This window comes from Mesocricetus auratus, unplaced genomic scaffold (genome assembly GCF_017639785.1).
Source record: "Mesocricetus auratus isolate SY011 unplaced genomic scaffold, BCM_Maur_2.0 Super-Scaffold_100010, whole genome shotgun sequence".
NCBI lineage: Eukaryota > Metazoa > Chordata > Mammalia > Rodentia > Cricetidae > Mesocricetus > Mesocricetus auratus.
In genome coordinates this window covers 63963916-63980613 of record NW_024429194.1, presented here as the reverse complement: position 1 = coordinate 63980613, position 16698 = coordinate 63963916, and the positions used below count along the sequence as shown (strand labels likewise).

The following is a 16698-nucleotide window of genomic DNA, read 5'->3' as shown; positions in this document are numbered from 1 at the left end:
ATGAATGAAGCCATTCTGGAATGAGACTTGCAAATGGGCTTTTTTAAACTGGCTCTCTTTTGCCCTGGAACACCAGTTCTTGAGAAATTAATAAGTATCATGTGAGAAAGGTATCAGGGTGGAGGCTTTTAGGTTTAGAAAAGAAAAGTTAGGCAGATAGACTTGCTAGTGCAAAACTTGCTAGTCTGTTAACATACTTAGTGACACAGGATTTTCAAAACAATGAGACGATCCCATAGGATACTGTAATAGTGGGTATATGTTACTATGCATTTATTCAAACTCACAAAATGTCCCACACTGGAGCTGGGAGAATGCTCAGTGGGTACAGTATTGCTATGCATGCATGAGAACCACAGTTCGGGTCTCCAGCACCCACACAAATGCCAGGTGGATGTGGTCTGCCACCTGTAATCCCAATGTGCGGTAGGCAGAGAAATGAGATTCCTAGAGAAGGCTCCTAGAATGGGCTCTGGAGTAAACTAAGTATAGACAGTAGACAGTGATCAAGTAAACTTGTGACATCAACCTTGAGACTCCATTCACATACATATACATGCAAAACACAAGCAAACAAACAAAAACTCCAAATGTCCAACACTAAGAGTGAACTATGGACTCCAAAAGCAATGATGAACATTTATCAGCCATATCAAATGCACCGCTCTGGTGGGGATGCTTATGATAGGGGAGGGCAGAGGACATGTGGGAAAACACCGTGCCTGCCACTCCGTGAACCTTAAAGTTTTCTTCTAAAAAAACAAACCTAAGCCAGGCATGGTAGTGCATGCCTTCAATCCCAGTCCTTGAGAGGCAGAGGCAGGTGGATCTGTGTGAGTTCAAGGCCAGCCTGGTTCACATAGTGAGTTCCAGCATAGTCAAGGCTACATAGAGAAACCCTGTCTCAAAAAAAAAAAAGAAAACTCAAACCCAGAATAAGTAAATAAATGTGTGGGTAGTGTCAATGGTGTCAACAGCAGCAAAGATATTTGTGCTTTCGGCTAGCCTTGGCCTTTTCCACAAGCAGTGCCAAGGTGGAATTATGAATGATGGCTTTTTCAGCTTTTTAATATTCCTGGCTTTTCAAATATGGGCAGAAAAATATTTTTATAAATGAAGTATTGTTCAATAAAACCATAGAATAAAAAGAGAGAAAGTTAATCTTTCTAGCAGACATAAAATACTCCCCTTATTTATTAAAAAAAAAGTCTTGGAGTGTTCAGAGCATTTTTAACCAATTGGTCAATTTGGCTACATATCTTTTTGGGGGGGTTGGGTTTTTTTGTTTTTTTGAGACAGGGTGTCTCTGTAGCTTTGGAGGCTGTCCTGGAACTAGCTCTTGTAGACCAGGCTGGTCTCAAACTCACAGAGATCTGCCTGCCTCTGCCTCCTGAGTGCTGGGATTAAAGGCGTGAGCCACCACCAACTGGCTGGCTACATATCTTATGGAAACCAAAGTTTCAAGGTGTCACCATTTCATCACTAAATGGATTTAAAAAGCCCAAATCCAGAAAGATCAGCATTCCCTTCCTATAATGTCATCATACTAGTAAATTGTCACTTGCTATTCACTGGGAAGCTGGATCTGGAAAGGGTCCCTCCTCCTCATTTCAGACACAAACATGTTGGTCTCAAACCATCCTCCTCCTTGTATCTGAGTAAATCACTGTATCCCTGAGAATAGTTAGGTCAGCCATTTCCAACAGAGAATGTTTTGTCCTGTGATATAAAAATCACTGGAGATGCCTGGTGGTGGTGGCACACTCGGGAGGCAGAAGCAGGTGGATCTCTGTGAGTTCGAGGCCAGTCTGGTCTTCAGAGCAGGTTCCAGGACAGCTAGGGCTACACATAGAAACCCTGTCTTGAAAAACAAACAAACAATAAAAAAATCCCTGGAGTGGGAATGGGAAGCCGGGAGTTCAGCCATGCAATGCTCATCCATAGTGAGAAAGTTCAATCAGGAATTCCAGTTCACTGCCTAGCTTCCTCAATTATTTCCGCTGGATGTGTCCAAATTGATATTATCTATTTGCCCCTTGCTCTATAAGTACCTAGACCTTCCTGATTGCTATTCCAGCTGGTTGCCTGTTTCCCGGTTGACTTCTGCTGTGTGTGTTTAAGCCCTGGTTTGATGGTGTCACCTTCTGTTTGCTCCCTTGGCTTGGGGCTATTCCTGTTAACTTTGCTGTATACTGATCTTATAATGCTTGCTATCTACCTGCTGTTTTTTTTTCTATCAGCTACTCGCTATTTTTTTTTTTTTTTTGGTTTTTTGGTTTTTCGAGACAGGGTTTCTCTGTGGCTTTGGAGGCTGTCCTGGAACTCACTTTGTAGACCAGGCTGGCCTCGAACTCACAGAGATCCGCCTGCCTCTGCCTCCCAAGTGCTGGGATTAAAGGCGTGCGCCACCAACGCCCGGCTCAGCTACTCGCTATTTATTTATTCTTTTTCTTGATATAAATATTGAATTTACACATTCAAATGAAAAACATGGCTACCATATAGATAATTCTCCAAACTGTAGGAAACTCCTCCTAACAGTCGTTTGAAAGACATAGAACAGTATGCAGCCTCGGATAGCTTACGGTAATGTGAGCAGGGTTATTGTCAAAACCAAAAGGGAAGGATGTCTGCGTGGACTCTGGAAAGGGTGCTCAGCATCTCCCAGCGCTGGCCAAAGGCAAAGGAACTCTCAGACTGGTGACTGGACATCTCAACTGAGGCAGCTTGTTCCAGAGACTATCAAGACGATGCCAGACAACCTCACTCTCCTCTTTTTCTCCAAGCCTCTTTTGGGTTCCGCTGTGTTTGGAGCCATGGGCTCCATTGGCCATTGAGAAGTGAGTGCCATTGAAGAGAGCCACATCTGGGGTGATGAAGCCATTAGGAGCCTTAGTGCCCTTTGCTTCTATCTCATGTGTCCCATGCGCCCTAGCTAAGAAAAGCCTAAGTTCCCTAGACACCCACTGGCACAGCCATGGGAGATAGCCGCCCTGGCCTGCTGTAGACAGTGGGTGAGAAATTAGACCTTTTGTATTAAGTTGAGATGTTCAGATTCCAGGGTTTGCCACTGATGCAACTGGCATTGATTCTCTGGATCTAATCATAGAAGATAGATGGCAGAAATTTTTCTTTTTTGTTTGTTTATTTTTTGTTTCTTGAGACAGGGTTTCTCTGCATAACCCTGGCTGTCCTGGAATTTGCTCTGTAGACCAGGTTGGCCTTCGCCTCCCCTGTGCTGGGATTAAAGGTGTGTGTCAACACTGCTCAGCAGAAATATCTTTTAATGTTCTTTATCCTAAGTCCATACTTACCATATAATCTGATTTCTATTAGATCTTCTCTACTTCTCTCTTCACTTAAGCCTCTTGGAATAACATTCTGCCCCTCATAATACCCAGAGCAGTCATTTATGGGGTGTTCTAAGCACCAGGCCATGAGATAAATGACTTTCGAACACTACCCCCATTAAATTTAATTCTCACGGTAACTTCAGATGATAACTGCTGTTACTAAGCACTTATCAGATGAGAAATCTGAGACCCATGGAGCAAAAGTAGCCTGAGTCACAGCCAGGGACCAGGTCCTACTGATCCAGGCTCATCCGGCAGCTTAGGGGCCAATTCTCCCTCACAATCTGTGGGAGAGAATCACGGCTCTCGGCAGAAAAGAAAGGTTCTCCCTGACCCCTGCAGCTGCATCCCCAGTTCCAGGGGTTTCCATGCCCCTCACCTGAGCCCCCTTCTGTCTCACTGGTGATAGTACAGCAACAAGAAACAGGTTTGCCCACTCAAGTGCCTCTGCTCCAATCTTCACTTCTTCACTTCTTCCCAGGAATCCCGCAGCCTCTGAAGCCTGACACACTGCCTCCTATGACAGCCTGCCCCCCAACCTCCAGCTCCTCACCGCCAGGGTGGCCACTGGGCATTCTTTAGTTGTTGTCTTACCAGGGTGAGTTACCTCCCTACAGCACATATACAGGGTTTCTTCATCCCTGTATTCCATGTGTGCAATAAGCAAATGTCTTGTCACAGGACTAGTCCATTAGCTTGCTTACTGCTGGAGGATCTATAGGGCAGTGAAACAACTCCGTGTTTTGTCATGATGCATGTCATTACATGTTTGTCCAAATCCATAAAATGCCCAGTATGAAGAACGAACCATATGCCAACTATGGACTCTAAACCATTGAGCTGCCCTTTTTCCGTTGGACCCAAGAATTTATTCCTGAGGCTACTAGCTATTGGAAAATACAGTTGTATTATTCTGGTGCTGTTTAATCTTCATTGTCAGTCTGAAAAGATTTATAATCACCATGGGAACGTATCACTGTGTGTCTTTGGAAATGTTTCCAGAAAGGTTTGACTGGAGGTAGAAGAGAACACCAAATGTGGGCAGTGTCAGCCCATTGGCTGAGGTTCTGCCCGTATAAAGGGAGAAAAGAACTAAATGCCAGCATCCCGCCTTCTCCTTCTCTCTGCTTCCTGACTATGGACGCAATGGGACCACCCACCCTCTACCATCACTCTTTGCCTGCCATGGTGGCCCGGGTCCCTTCTTCCTTTCTTCCTTCTCCATTCTTCCTCCTTCCTTCCCCAATCTTCCCTTCTTATCTTCAGCTGCTTCTTACCGGGAATGTGGTCACAGCAACCAGAAAAGTGTCTAATACAATCTCCAAAGAGATGATCTCTCCCAAGTACAGATTTTGTGAATTGTTTTCCCAGTTCCTCCACACTGTTCATAAGTCAAGCTTTTGAACCAAAGAGATGGCAGGCCTCTGCTGCCACTCTGGTCAAGTTGTCTTGACTCGGTATGCCAGGAATTGCACGTGGTCTCCTCTTACTGTCTCATTCCAGCTAACATCAGAGGTATCATTGTTCCTCATTTATAAACAAAGAAATGAAGCTCATGTGAGCTGAGAGTTTTTCTCAGGGTCACCAATTAATTGCAGAATCGGAATTCAAAATTCTCTGTTGTTGAAAACTATCTTCCCACTGTGTGGTGGTTTGAAAGAAAATGGCCCCCAAAGGGAGTGGCACTATTAGGAGGTGTGGCCTTGTTAGAGGAAGTGTGTTACTGTGGGGGTGGGCTTTGAGGTCTCTTTTGCTCAAGCTTCCCTCAGTGTGACAATTAATATACTTCCTGTTGCCTGCCAGATGTAGGACTCTCAGCTCCAGCACCTCATCTGCCCGCACATGGCCATGCTTCCCAGCATGAGAGTGGACTGAACCTCTGAAACTGTAAGTGAACCACCCCAATTAAATGCTTCCTTTATGAGTTGTGTTGGTTGTGGTGTCTCTTCACAGCAGGAAAAACCCGAAGACATCCTGGACCTACAGGGTCCTGTTCAGTTGCCACACAGGAGCCTCCACTTGAATGTGTACCATTTGCACTCTGAATTCTGTTGCGTCTGACAATGATTCCTGCAGCCTGGGGACCTAGGAGACCCCTCTGAACACACAGGGCTCTGTGAACAAAGTGATATGTGTCATTGGGATGCCCAGCTACTTAAGCACACACACATGTATATGCATATGTGTTCACACACACAAATTCACACATGTATGCCTACATGCCCACCCTTGACTCAGTGCAAATGACCTGGGACATTTCAAAGAGGAATCTGCCTTTGGGGTTTTTAATTAGAAAAAAATATGAAGTCTTAAGCTTTTGAGAACTGGCTTTCTGGTGCCTCTTGATCAGCTTTAAGTCTAGCCCCAGACACTTGACTCCTTCTCCTGAGAGTCTGCATGTTGCTAAACATTGTGCACACCCCTCACGACTGTCATCTGAAGAAAGTGGGGCTCGCACCAGTGCGGTGTGAACAAGTGAAGCTGGGTATCTGTGCAGGTGGTGCCGGGTCCATGCAGGTTGGTAGAGACCCCCCAGCTTCAGCAGGGTCTAACTCGTGCAGATCAAACTACACTTAGATTCTGTGTGATGGGTGAACTGCATGTGCCAGAGGCTCCCATTCAGTGACCATTTCACATACAGAAGAAACATGGCCTGAGATGAGGGTTTCATCAGGAAAGAGGCAATATGACCTTATGTGGGTTTTATAAGTTTATTAGTGGAACGCAGAGACAGAGATCTGGGGCCTAAATAAGGTCCAGAATGGATGTGGGGACTCCCAGCCCTAAACAGACAGAGATCATGCCAGACGCAACTACACACAGGAGTTTGCTCCAGGCTGGGTTGGTTCTTGCAGAGCTGTCCATCAACTCACTTCAAGTCTCATGTGCCCAGATTGTACTGGGCATCAGGGGGATCAGGGTCAGCCTAGAGGGAACCTTTATCTGCAAGGGGACATGCAGGCAGAGGGATTAGGTCCTCATGAAGGTATGGAAGGTTAAGAGAAGTGGTTCCTTTGTACTGGGGCAGAAGGATGCATGAATGACTTCCTAGAATCCTGGTTCTGGTTAATTAAAACTATTAAGAGTGGCTGGAGAGGAAAGGGCGATGTTGGTAACAAAGAAAAGCAAGAATTGAGTGATGGTGAATAGAACAGAAGATTTCCTGAGAGAGAATCCAGAGAAAACCAAGGCTGGGCAGATGTGGGGGATGGGTCGTTTATCTCATGGTTTTCTTTGTGGGTGAGCCCAAAGCCAAGGTCTTTCCTGAAACATCCTTTAATTCACTTGCACTACCCAGTCTGGCCTTGGTCTCTCCACGAGGGCTGCAATTCCCACTACCGGTGACACAGCCCCCAGACAGGAGGCTGTAGCCCCCACCAACGGAGCTGGGCCGGTAGCCATAGGTGCCGGTGCTGCTGAATCCAAAATTGGTCCCTGCACCCACGGCCCCAGATGTGGAACTGCTGATAACCGCTGGAAAAAAAAGTGAGAGAAGAGGGATCAGTGGGCATTTCAGGAGAGAACTGGCCCTAAGTCGCTTTCAACTTCCAGCCCCCCTAACTCAAAAATCTCCCTCCTAACTAGACCCCTCACATGGACCCCAAATTTAAGTTTAGTGACACAGACTCAATCCTGAGCAAATCAAGCTTTGAGAAAAAACAACCCAGTTGTCACCAAATCCCTAGTCAGGCACCTGCTCTTTCTTGGATGAGCAAGAAACAGCAAGGTTCCCAAAGAATGGCGATACCCAAGCCTAAGTCAAGCCAAGCCCTTGCATTTAACCCGAAAAGGCACCCTTAAGTTGCTTCTATTGTACTTCCAGAGGTTTGAACTGGGGTGTTCATGCCGCCCCCCTTAGGAAGAGAGTAGATGAACCTTGAGGGGCTAATGATAACACTGGTCTGTGCTGCACGACTGCAGAGGTCTTTCCCCACGGAAGGGACAGGTGACACTGCGGGTGTAGGTAGCAGGAGAGGGTGTGTAGCTACAGGGTTGTCATCCCAGCACAGGTGGAATGGCTGGGGGAAGTGGTGAGTGTGCAAAGTCAGAGTCGTGGGAAGCTAACTCTACTGGTGATGTAGTGCGGAATAGGGGAGGCAGGAAGTAGGAGTGCAGGGGGTTCCACAGGGGCCCTGATGCCAGGCACCCACTCATTCACTTTGTGCTTGTTAACTGCCTGGAGCTGTGCCCTCAGACACATGAAATACTCACAAATGCTCACGGCACTGGTGTGTTCCCCAGACATCCTGCACAGAAAAAACACAGGGAGCCTCTGTCACGCTTAGGATCCCCAGCTGTGCTCCCCATTCACTGGACATGGGCCAGAAACACCAGCCAGTCCAGTTTCATCTCCACCAACCCCACCAGCCACCAGCCAGTCAGAAAGAGTTAACAACCTCTGCCTCAAGACTTGAGCCTCCCGGTCCCGCCTTCCCTGCCCTGTCTACTTCCCACTTCAGAGATATGAGGGCTGTAGACTCGGGGCTCCCACACTAACCCCCCACTGTCAGGGCCCCCTTTTCGCCTGTGGAGTTTCTCTTGGGGCCTGAGTAAGTAGAGGCATGGGATACAGACCAACTGAAGTAGCAATGAATGAAGCTCTTTAGCCCAGTCCCATGGTTTCCAAATGCTAGTGCCCTGTGTCCTGTGCCCCTAACTGTACTGGACTTGGTGCAACCCACATTGCTATCAATTAAGTATTTTTAAGTGACTGCCTTTTATAGGGAAAAATGCATTTCTCTTAAAAGAAGGTTTAATGTCACAGTGGACAAAACCAAAATTACTAAACCAAATAAGAACAAGAAATGCCACTAAAAACAAATACAGTGAAAATAAAACAAGCCAACTGGAGTAGGTGATCAAGATGGTGCTATCTGCTTAGAGGCTGACCTTGGGACCCACTCGGTGAACACAAGTATTTGTTAGGGCCACCAAGGCCTTGAAGCTGGCAATACTAGGCTGAAACTCCCTGAAGAACTGAAGGAAAAATTAAAGGACTTTGCTGTCATTACTGCACAAATGGAAATCGTTCTGGGGCTTGCTTGTGGTTGAACTGAAAACTATCTACAGCCCTCCAGTGTCCACATCCCACAGTCTAGGGAACCGGGTCTGGGGAGAATTGCAAAGGTTCTCTCTCAGCATCCCTGCGGTCACCTGCACTCCTCGCCCTCCAGCAGCTTGCGGTAGGTGGCGATCTCGATGTCCAGGGCTAGCTTGACACTCATCAGCTCCTGGTGTTCACGCATCATCCGGGCCAGCTCCTCCTTGGCCTGGTGCAGGGCACCCTCCAGCTCATCCAGCTTGGCCCGGGCATCCTTGAGGGCACAGTCTCCTCGCTGCTCGGCATCAGCAATGGCTGTCTCCAGATTGGAACACTGAGGGGCAGGAGGTAGCATTCCCCCCTGAGTTCTGAGGTACCCAGGTCCCACTTTATTCCCATATGCATGCGCCAGTGGGGGTGGGAGGCACTACTCTGTCCTGCTACACTTTGTGGAATGTATCTAGAAGTAAGGACTTTCGCTTGGTTCCAGGGAATTATGTTATTCTCAGTCTTGTAGCTTTGGGGGTCACCGTGCAATGGTTCTAGACTTCAGATGGGGAACAAAGTAGGGGAAGAGATGAGGCTTCTCTGAGGAAGGGGTTTCTAGAACAAAGTACAAAGAGAAGGAGACAAGGCAGGAAGCTACCAGCCCCCCAGCCTTCCCTTGGGGTGTGTAGGAGGCCCAGTCAGAAGCCCCTGTCACTCACTTGCTTCTTCACACTCTCAATTTCCGATCGCAGTCTCTGGATGAGCCGGGTCAACTCAGTGATCTCATTCCTGGTGTGTTTGAGGTCATCCCCGTGCCGGCCAGCTGCCAGCTGCAGCTCCTGGAACTGGCAGGTAGGAAGTAACAAAGCATATAGATGACATAAGGGTTGTCTAAGCTTAATCTAGCATGGAAATGGTGCCTTTGCTTGGGGCCGTGTGGCAGAGGAGAGAAGGGATTCCCAGTCCCCAATCTCATAGCCTTCTTCTCTGTAACCATCTGTTCCTAGACTTACTTATTCATTTGCCTTAAGCCTGGCTGATCTTCCTGACGGTTGAATTTGGGATAGGACTCTTGGAAGCCCCACCTCTCCACACTGCATCTTTGTAAGATGCACCCCCATCTACCACCCTCTCTGCCTGTAGCCCTTCAGAGTCAGGATGAAATGCAAACTCCTAGCACGGCATCAAGACGTTCACTTCTCACTGCCCTGCCTTCATGTATCTGGTTCCCCAGCTTTGCCAAATAGTCCTTTAATATCCACCCCCTCCTTGAATGACTCTCACATGCTTCCATGCCCCTGAGGGATTATGAGCTTCTCTCTCCCCCAGAACCCTTCCCCCATACTCCTTCTTCCTTAGGTAGCTGGAGCTAGGCCAGGTTGGGAGACCTTCCCTAATCCTCTGATTGGGTGCAATTCTGTTCCCATGATCCTGGGCTCCAGAAGTCACACATGTTAGACCTCACTGAAATGTTTCTGTGCCTTCCTCCGTGGATAGATTTTTTTCTTAATTCTCAGTATATAGCATAAAGTGTCGCTCAAGAAGAAGATCTGATGGGTGAATAAATGACTGAATGAGAAGCCAATCGGCTGTGTCTCCCACGTCCTCTTCCCCCTGCTAGCTTAACTGAGAACAGGCTGTATGGATTTGGACATGGAAAGAGGGAGAGGTTAGCATTGACTATCAGCCATGAATCTCTGTCACCTCCTGCCATTTGGGTTGTCCATCGAATAGTCAACAGAGAGTATCCCAGCTCAACCTCAGAATTTGACTTAAAGGGAAACAGGTGTGTTCTTTGGCACGTTAGGGTGATGTGTGCCTTGCCCCCATCCTTGAATGCTCAACTCTGATCTAGTTTGGCACCCCAGAAGTGGCAAACTCCTTATCTACTGAGTGCTCTTGTGAGTTTCCTGCACCTGCAGGGCTCACTTACTCATGTTGAAATGGTGATAGTGAAAACTGGCCTCATAGCACCCAGCCACTATGGTCAGCACCTAGCCACGGCATCCCTCTCAGTAAGCCCATGGTGAAGTAGAGGTGCCAATAACCCACGTGGCAAATGGTCTACAAGCACACCTGGGAGACCTGTCTGATTCTCCTGCAAAGGGCTATGGAGGGGACAGTCTGTGCTTGGGTGCTGGATCCTGACAGCCCATGGTCATTCTCAACCCTGGCTTATGAGAGTAAATGGGGAAGGAACTGGGGGACCAGGTCACAAGTCTGAGCCTTCATCAAAAAGTCTAGGCCTGTGCTGTCCCTTAGGCCCTGAAGGTTAACCCTTCCCCAACAGGCTAAACCTCTTCACTCAAGGCTGGGAAGGAGATGGAGAAGGGGAGATAAGGTCTCCCAAAGGTGATTTATCTAGAGAAAGAGCCCAGTGAACAGCAAGGAACAATTAGAAAGTTACCATCATGATCAGAGAAACCAGATTATCTAAGTCAGCTCCCACCCACACCCATCGGGGGAGCTAAGATGTGCAGGATAGCAACACCCTCCTCATCCTTGGAGGTGGACTTGAATGAAAAAGTGGGGGTTGCCTGATGCCAGATATCACTGAAGAGACCTGTGATTCACCGTAATGACAGAGCTGAGATGCTGACTGCTCAAATTCCCCCTCCCCCAAGCACACTTCAGAGCTCTCTGCCTCCATAAAGTGGGTCCTGCCCAATCCCACCTAGTCCTGTACTAAGATATTTCATTTGGCCGGGCGTTGGTGGCGCACGCCTTTAATCCCAGCACTCGGGAGGCAGAGGCAGGTGGATCTCTGTGAGTTCGAGGCCAGCCTGGTCTACAAAGTGAGTTCCAGGACAGCCTCCAAAACTACAGAGAAACCCTGTCTCGAAAAACCAAAAGAAAAAAGATATTTCATTTGTACCTTGCAGTTTGCATCCTGAAATGTCTGCCATGGGCCTAAGGGGAGCCCAGTGGCAGAATTGTGTCTGCTCTCTTCCTGCTTCCCATAGTGCCAAGGTCAGTGTCATGTTCCCAGCTAGCTGTGGTGAGTCATGGAACAGAAAAAAAAGGAAACCAAACCATACCCCCATACACACATCAGTGGAGAGGTGTACAGTCAGCCTCACCTTGGTCTGGTACACCATCTCGGCCTCGGCCTTGCTCTTCAGGGCAATGTCCTCATACTGAGCACGGACTTCAGCAATGATGCTGTCCAGATCCAGGTTGCGGTTGTTGTCCATGGACAAGATGACAGATGTGTCACTTATGTGGGACTGCATCTGGGCAATCTCCTACAGGAGAAGAAGAATGCTTGAAATGCCTATTGTAACCGGGCAAAGATGACAAAATGATGGCCCTATCCAAGCAGAAGAACCCCAGGACACCCAAAACAGGCACAAGCAGAATTCCCTAAAGCTATATAACAGAGCCCAAGGTTTCAAAACCGCTTTGAAAACCTTTCCAGTTGCTGTGAAAGAAGAAAACCACATGTCTGTCCCAAGAGGGGGCAGGAGTAAGTAAAGTGAAGGAAAATGTCCTGCCCAGCTATCACCCAGCCTTTGAACTACTAAGCCCTCAGGACCCAAACATTGGAGGGCTCCTGCGCTTTTAAACTGACTGATAAATAGGTACCTTATCATCACAAGTCCTTTCCAAATCCAAAGCTAGAGGCGAGGACAAGCCTTACCCCCTCGTACAGACACTTGAGGAATTTGATCTCTCCATCCAGGGCGTCCACCTTGGCCTGCAGCTCCACCTTGCTCATGTACGCTACGTCCACATCCTGAAGGGAATCCAGACACCTCCTACTGACAAGTCTCTCTGCTGAACCCCAGCCTGCGGCTAACTACCCGAGGAAGAGACTCGAGACCCCAGGGGCAGGAACTTGACTTCAGCCAGGACCCACAGTGAGAGCTTCATCCTCTTCCTCCAATGGAGCGTACAGACCCTGCTCCTTCCCATGGTCACCAAGGCAGCCACAGTGACTTGTCTTGACATGTGTTAGAAAGAGGACTTAGCCCTTCCCAGAGACCTGCGCATGGCTGACCATAAGCTGGCACTGACTATCCACAGCTGTGAAGAAGATGACAAAGTCTGCTTCATTCCCTCCCCTGCCCTTACCCCTGCACCCCCACGGGAGACTTCCTTACCTTCTTAAGCACCACAAATTCATTCTCAGCAGTTGTCCGCTTGTTTATTTCTTCTTCATACCTGCAGGGAAAGCATCAGTGAACAGAGACTGGGGGTGCCAGTGTCTGTGGCCTATATCTGTGTGTTCTCACAGAGAAATTCAAGATGGCTGAATCGGGGATCCTTAAGCAGGGGTTTTTCAGCTGCCCCAACTTGGTAGGGCTGTTTGGCTGAGTTGTCAGTAGGGACCTGAGCTTAGTGGCTGGAGGGTTTGGGTCTAGGTTTCTTCTGATGCCTGCGGAATGGGTCCATTTTTCCTCCTCCTTTCCAGCACCAAAATCACAGGAACAGGACAATGCCACAAGCTAGAAGCACCCGCTCCCAGGTCAAGAAAGAATATGGCTCAAATGTGCAGGGTCCAATGAGAGGAGAGGCTCTATGGAAACTCTGCTGGGGTTTCCTTGGAACTTGGGGCACCCTGGGTGAGCTTAAGAACTGGAGTTCTGTGTTGAACACGCACAAGGGCTCTATAGAAGGGCTAGGAAGCAACACATGAAAGAGGAGACTGTCTGAAAGGGAGTCCCTGCACTGCCCTACAGGCTATTCTCCATCCATCCTGCCTGGTTATGCCGGGTGAGCTCAGATGGCTGGTTCTACGCTGAGTTGCCCTGAGGCCACAGGCAAAAGTCCCAGGACCTGCTTAGAAAGCCCCACCCCAGGAGTCAGCTAGTCCACATAGCATCCCTCTCACCTCTTCTTGCAGTCCTCCACGGCATCCCGCATGCCCCTCAGCTCTGAGTCCAGCCTCACTCTGTCCCCGGACAGCGTATCCAGCTGCTTCTGCAGGCTGCTGATGTGGGCCTCGTAAACGGGCTCCAGGCTCCTCCTGCAGTTGTTCAGGTCCAGCTGCTGCAGCAGCTCCCACTTGGTCTCCAGCACCTGGTTCTGCTGCTCCAGGAAGCGCACCTGGAACCCAAACCCACAGCCACCTGTTCCCACTCCACAGACAACAGGGAGAAGGGATGGGAGACTTTCTTTCCAGAGGAAAAGATGGGTTTCGACCTTTGAAGGTCACATTGCTCTGAAAGAAAAATGATACCCAAGTACCTCCCTCTGGGAATCCTCAGTCTAGCAGCCAGAAGGCGGCTCCAGAGGCCATGAGCGGCCCAATATGCCTTTATCCCCAGCCCGTCACAATGTGGGCTGTTTGTCTCCCGGCCCAGGCTAAACCTGCTGGGTCAATACTGATGAGCTTTGGGAATGCCTCTCTACTGCAGGCTCCAGATATGCAGGCCAGCTTCCCACCCTGCAGGGCCTGGTGACCTAGTCTGTCTGGCCTGCTCTTCTCCTAGCCTACCTGGAAGCCAGATACTCAACTAGGCTGATCTTGAGCTCTCCTCTGTGGTTTGCCAGGAAGTTCCCATTGTTCAAGACTCACCTACCACTTACTCCTTGGTGCTCAGACTTCGGTAAGCATCAATATTCCTAATGGCTTATCAAAACGCAGACTGCATAGGACCATGGCACTATGCCCCTCCCAAGGCTACCAATGGTTTCTCCCTTGTCTTCTAAGTCCCACTGACTCTGCCTCACTCACCCTCTTCTCTACCAAGAGGCCCCTAGAGAACTTCCAAATGAAGCTGTCTGGAGCTCCTTACCTGCCTTTGGTCCTGTCCCTCAGCTCTGATGTCTAGGCTATTGTCTGCTTCTTCTCTGCTCTGCCCCAAGCTGTGTTAGATTACTAGGAAGGGTCCCCAAAATCCTCTCTCCAGATACCCCCCCAAGGGCAGTGAAAGTGGAGGACGAAAGGAGGTACTTAGCTATCAGCTGCCCCACCTTGTCGATGAAGCTGGCGAACTTGTTATTCAGAGCCTTGATCTGCTCCCGCTCCTGCGCGCGCACCTTCTGGATCTCAGGGTCCAGCTCCACGTTGAGTGGAGCCAGGAGGCTCTTGTTCACAGTAACCTGGTGGATGCCTCCAGGAAGACACAGGGGTGGGTTTGAAGGCCCCAGAGCCCCGCTGCCAAACATGCTGCCCGCAAAGCCACTGGCCCTATTCCGGCCATACCCATATCCCGCTGTGCGCCCGCTGCTGCCAGACATATTGAAAGAGATGCTCCTGGCACCCCTCAGGCTGTAGAGGCTCCGACTGCTGAAACCTCCACCGAGCCCTTTGCCCCCTGCCCGGTAAGAGGATGAGCTGCTGGATAGCACAGCTGAGCAGCCGCTGAAGCCCCTGTTAGCGGCTCCGGGCTTGCAGGTGAATTGGCGGTTCATCGTGGAGAAGCCACAGAGTGGGAATGAGACGCACAACCTTGCCTGTGAGACTGTTCACCAGCTTGTGATCTTGGCCTCACCCTTTATAGAGCTCAAGAGAACAATTGCCCTAATTGGTGGGTTTAGTTTGCCTGGAAGGAAAAAAATCATTTTCTCCCATCAAAATCAGAGACATGGGGTAACTTGAAAACTTCCAAAGTGCTGGGCTTGCAAGTCCTCTGCATGTAATTGAGTCTTATCTTATTAGCATGGGGTAATTAGCTGGGCCATATTATCCCCAGGAAGATCTTAGCTAGGAAGCTTGTCATGATCCCAACTATACTTCTTCAGAGGGCTGGGGTAGTAGGAGTGCTGAAGGAGACTTCTAATTGACAGTGTCGTCTATGAGAAACCCTCCACCTGTGCCAGCATCAGATCACCTGCTTCAGGGACCCTGGCTGGCTGCTTTCATGTGGTTAGGAAGTCCCAAGGCCCGGCTTCCCAAGACTGCCAGAGACTGTTTTCAGGCCTGACTTGCCAGGGATGCGGAATGGGAAACCATCCAAATCCAGGCTCCACCCTGTGGCGGGGAACCTCCTGCTGTGCCCTCAGGTAGGTCCCTTGCTCCCCAGTGCCAGCCAGGTGCCCATCTGCCTTCACTTGTTTGCAGAGACCTCTAAGCCCGGTCTTGTAAGCTGAGTGATGGTCACCACCACCATGTACAATGGTTTACACAGGTGCAACACTTGGCAGTGTAGCTCCTTGCACATGGCTCATTCCGTCCTCTTCATCTGCAGAGTGATGGCAACCATCTACATTTCATGAATGGGAAAGCAGAAGCTTCATTCCTTTAGCAAACATTTAATACACCCTTTCTCTGTAAGAATCCCAGAGGATGAAAATCCCCTAGAAAGACACAGTCCTCTGCTGCAAGGACTCCTATTTTGGTCTTCTGACTCCAATTCTGAGCCTTGTCATTTGCCCACCCTAACAACCAGCCAGCTGCAGCTTCCTTCCTTAGAGAATACATCCACTCAATCAGTTTGCAAACGTCTGAGGCTAGGCTCTGGAATCCTGAAGAAGACCAAATCTAGCTCAGAATTCTAGGCAGACAATCAAATTAACATTTGACCCTTAACGCTGCCAATGTATGTGACCCAAGAGTTTCACAATCCCCAGATCTTACGCAGAACAACAATCAGTAATTTCCTCATTAAACACAAATATTCCACTAGTTGATTACCTGACTGAACAGTTTCTATATAGTGGTTATGAAGTGTCCTTAATGCTGTTGTACCAAGCAAATTTGCCATTCTTTATGCAAAATAGCTCTTTTCTAGCAAGAAAAACAATTTCTTTAGATGTTCCCAGTTTCAACACAGGCAATGCCCCCTGACAATCCTTTTTTTTTAATCTTTTCTCCTGATCATAAATATTCCCTTTGTTGTATTTTAAAGAAGCAGCATGACAGAGAAACATCATGCGACAGAGCTTGGGTGGAGGATTTTTTAATTGGGGGAAAGTGAATGGGAAAATGGGAGGGAAAAGGAGAGACCAGCCTCTGGGAACAGGAGTGGCGGGAGAGGGAGAGAGAGAAGGAGGAAGGAGGGGCAGAAAAACAGGCAGAGAAAGAGGAAGATGGGGGTGGGCAGGGCTCTTTTGAAAGGGAACATAGTGAATGTGCACAGGTAGTGCTCTTAGTGTCTACAGCTGAGAACCTATCCTGTCAGAACCCCAAGGACAGGCCAGTTAGATGCCTCAATACTAGCACTGGTCCTCCCCAAGCTACCTCTTGAGAGAGACAGAATGCAAGAGGGTGAAGCCAATGGTGTCCTAACACTGATGCTGGACACTACAGCCCGAGCCTCCCCCCCCCCAAGCCCTGATTGACTCCTTTGGCAAGCCCTGAAAACCCTCCCTGGCTAAATGACCCTATTCAACCATTCATCTCTGGCCAGGAATGGGGAACAATACTCA

At 48.9% G+C, this 16698-nt stretch overlaps 1 protein-coding gene across 1 annotated transcript; it reads right to left on the bottom strand.

Moving 5' to 3' along the window:
* Positions 1-6050: 6050 nt before the first annotated feature.
* Positions 6051-14742, bottom strand: LOC101840066 (keratin, type II cytoskeletal 73). Its single transcript, XM_040753758.1, has 9 exons — positions 14302-14742; positions 13217-13431; positions 12486-12546; positions 12023-12118; positions 11463-11627; positions 9102-9227; positions 8508-8728; positions 7566-7600; positions 6051-6827 (listed from the first exon to the last, which is right to left on the bottom strand). Exons 1-9 carry the CDS (start codon positions 14740-14742, stop codon positions 6571-6573), a joined length of 1617 nt encoding a protein of 538 aa, XP_040609692.1. The 3' UTR covers positions 6051-6570.
* Between the last annotated feature and the right edge of the window lie 1956 nt (positions 14743-16698).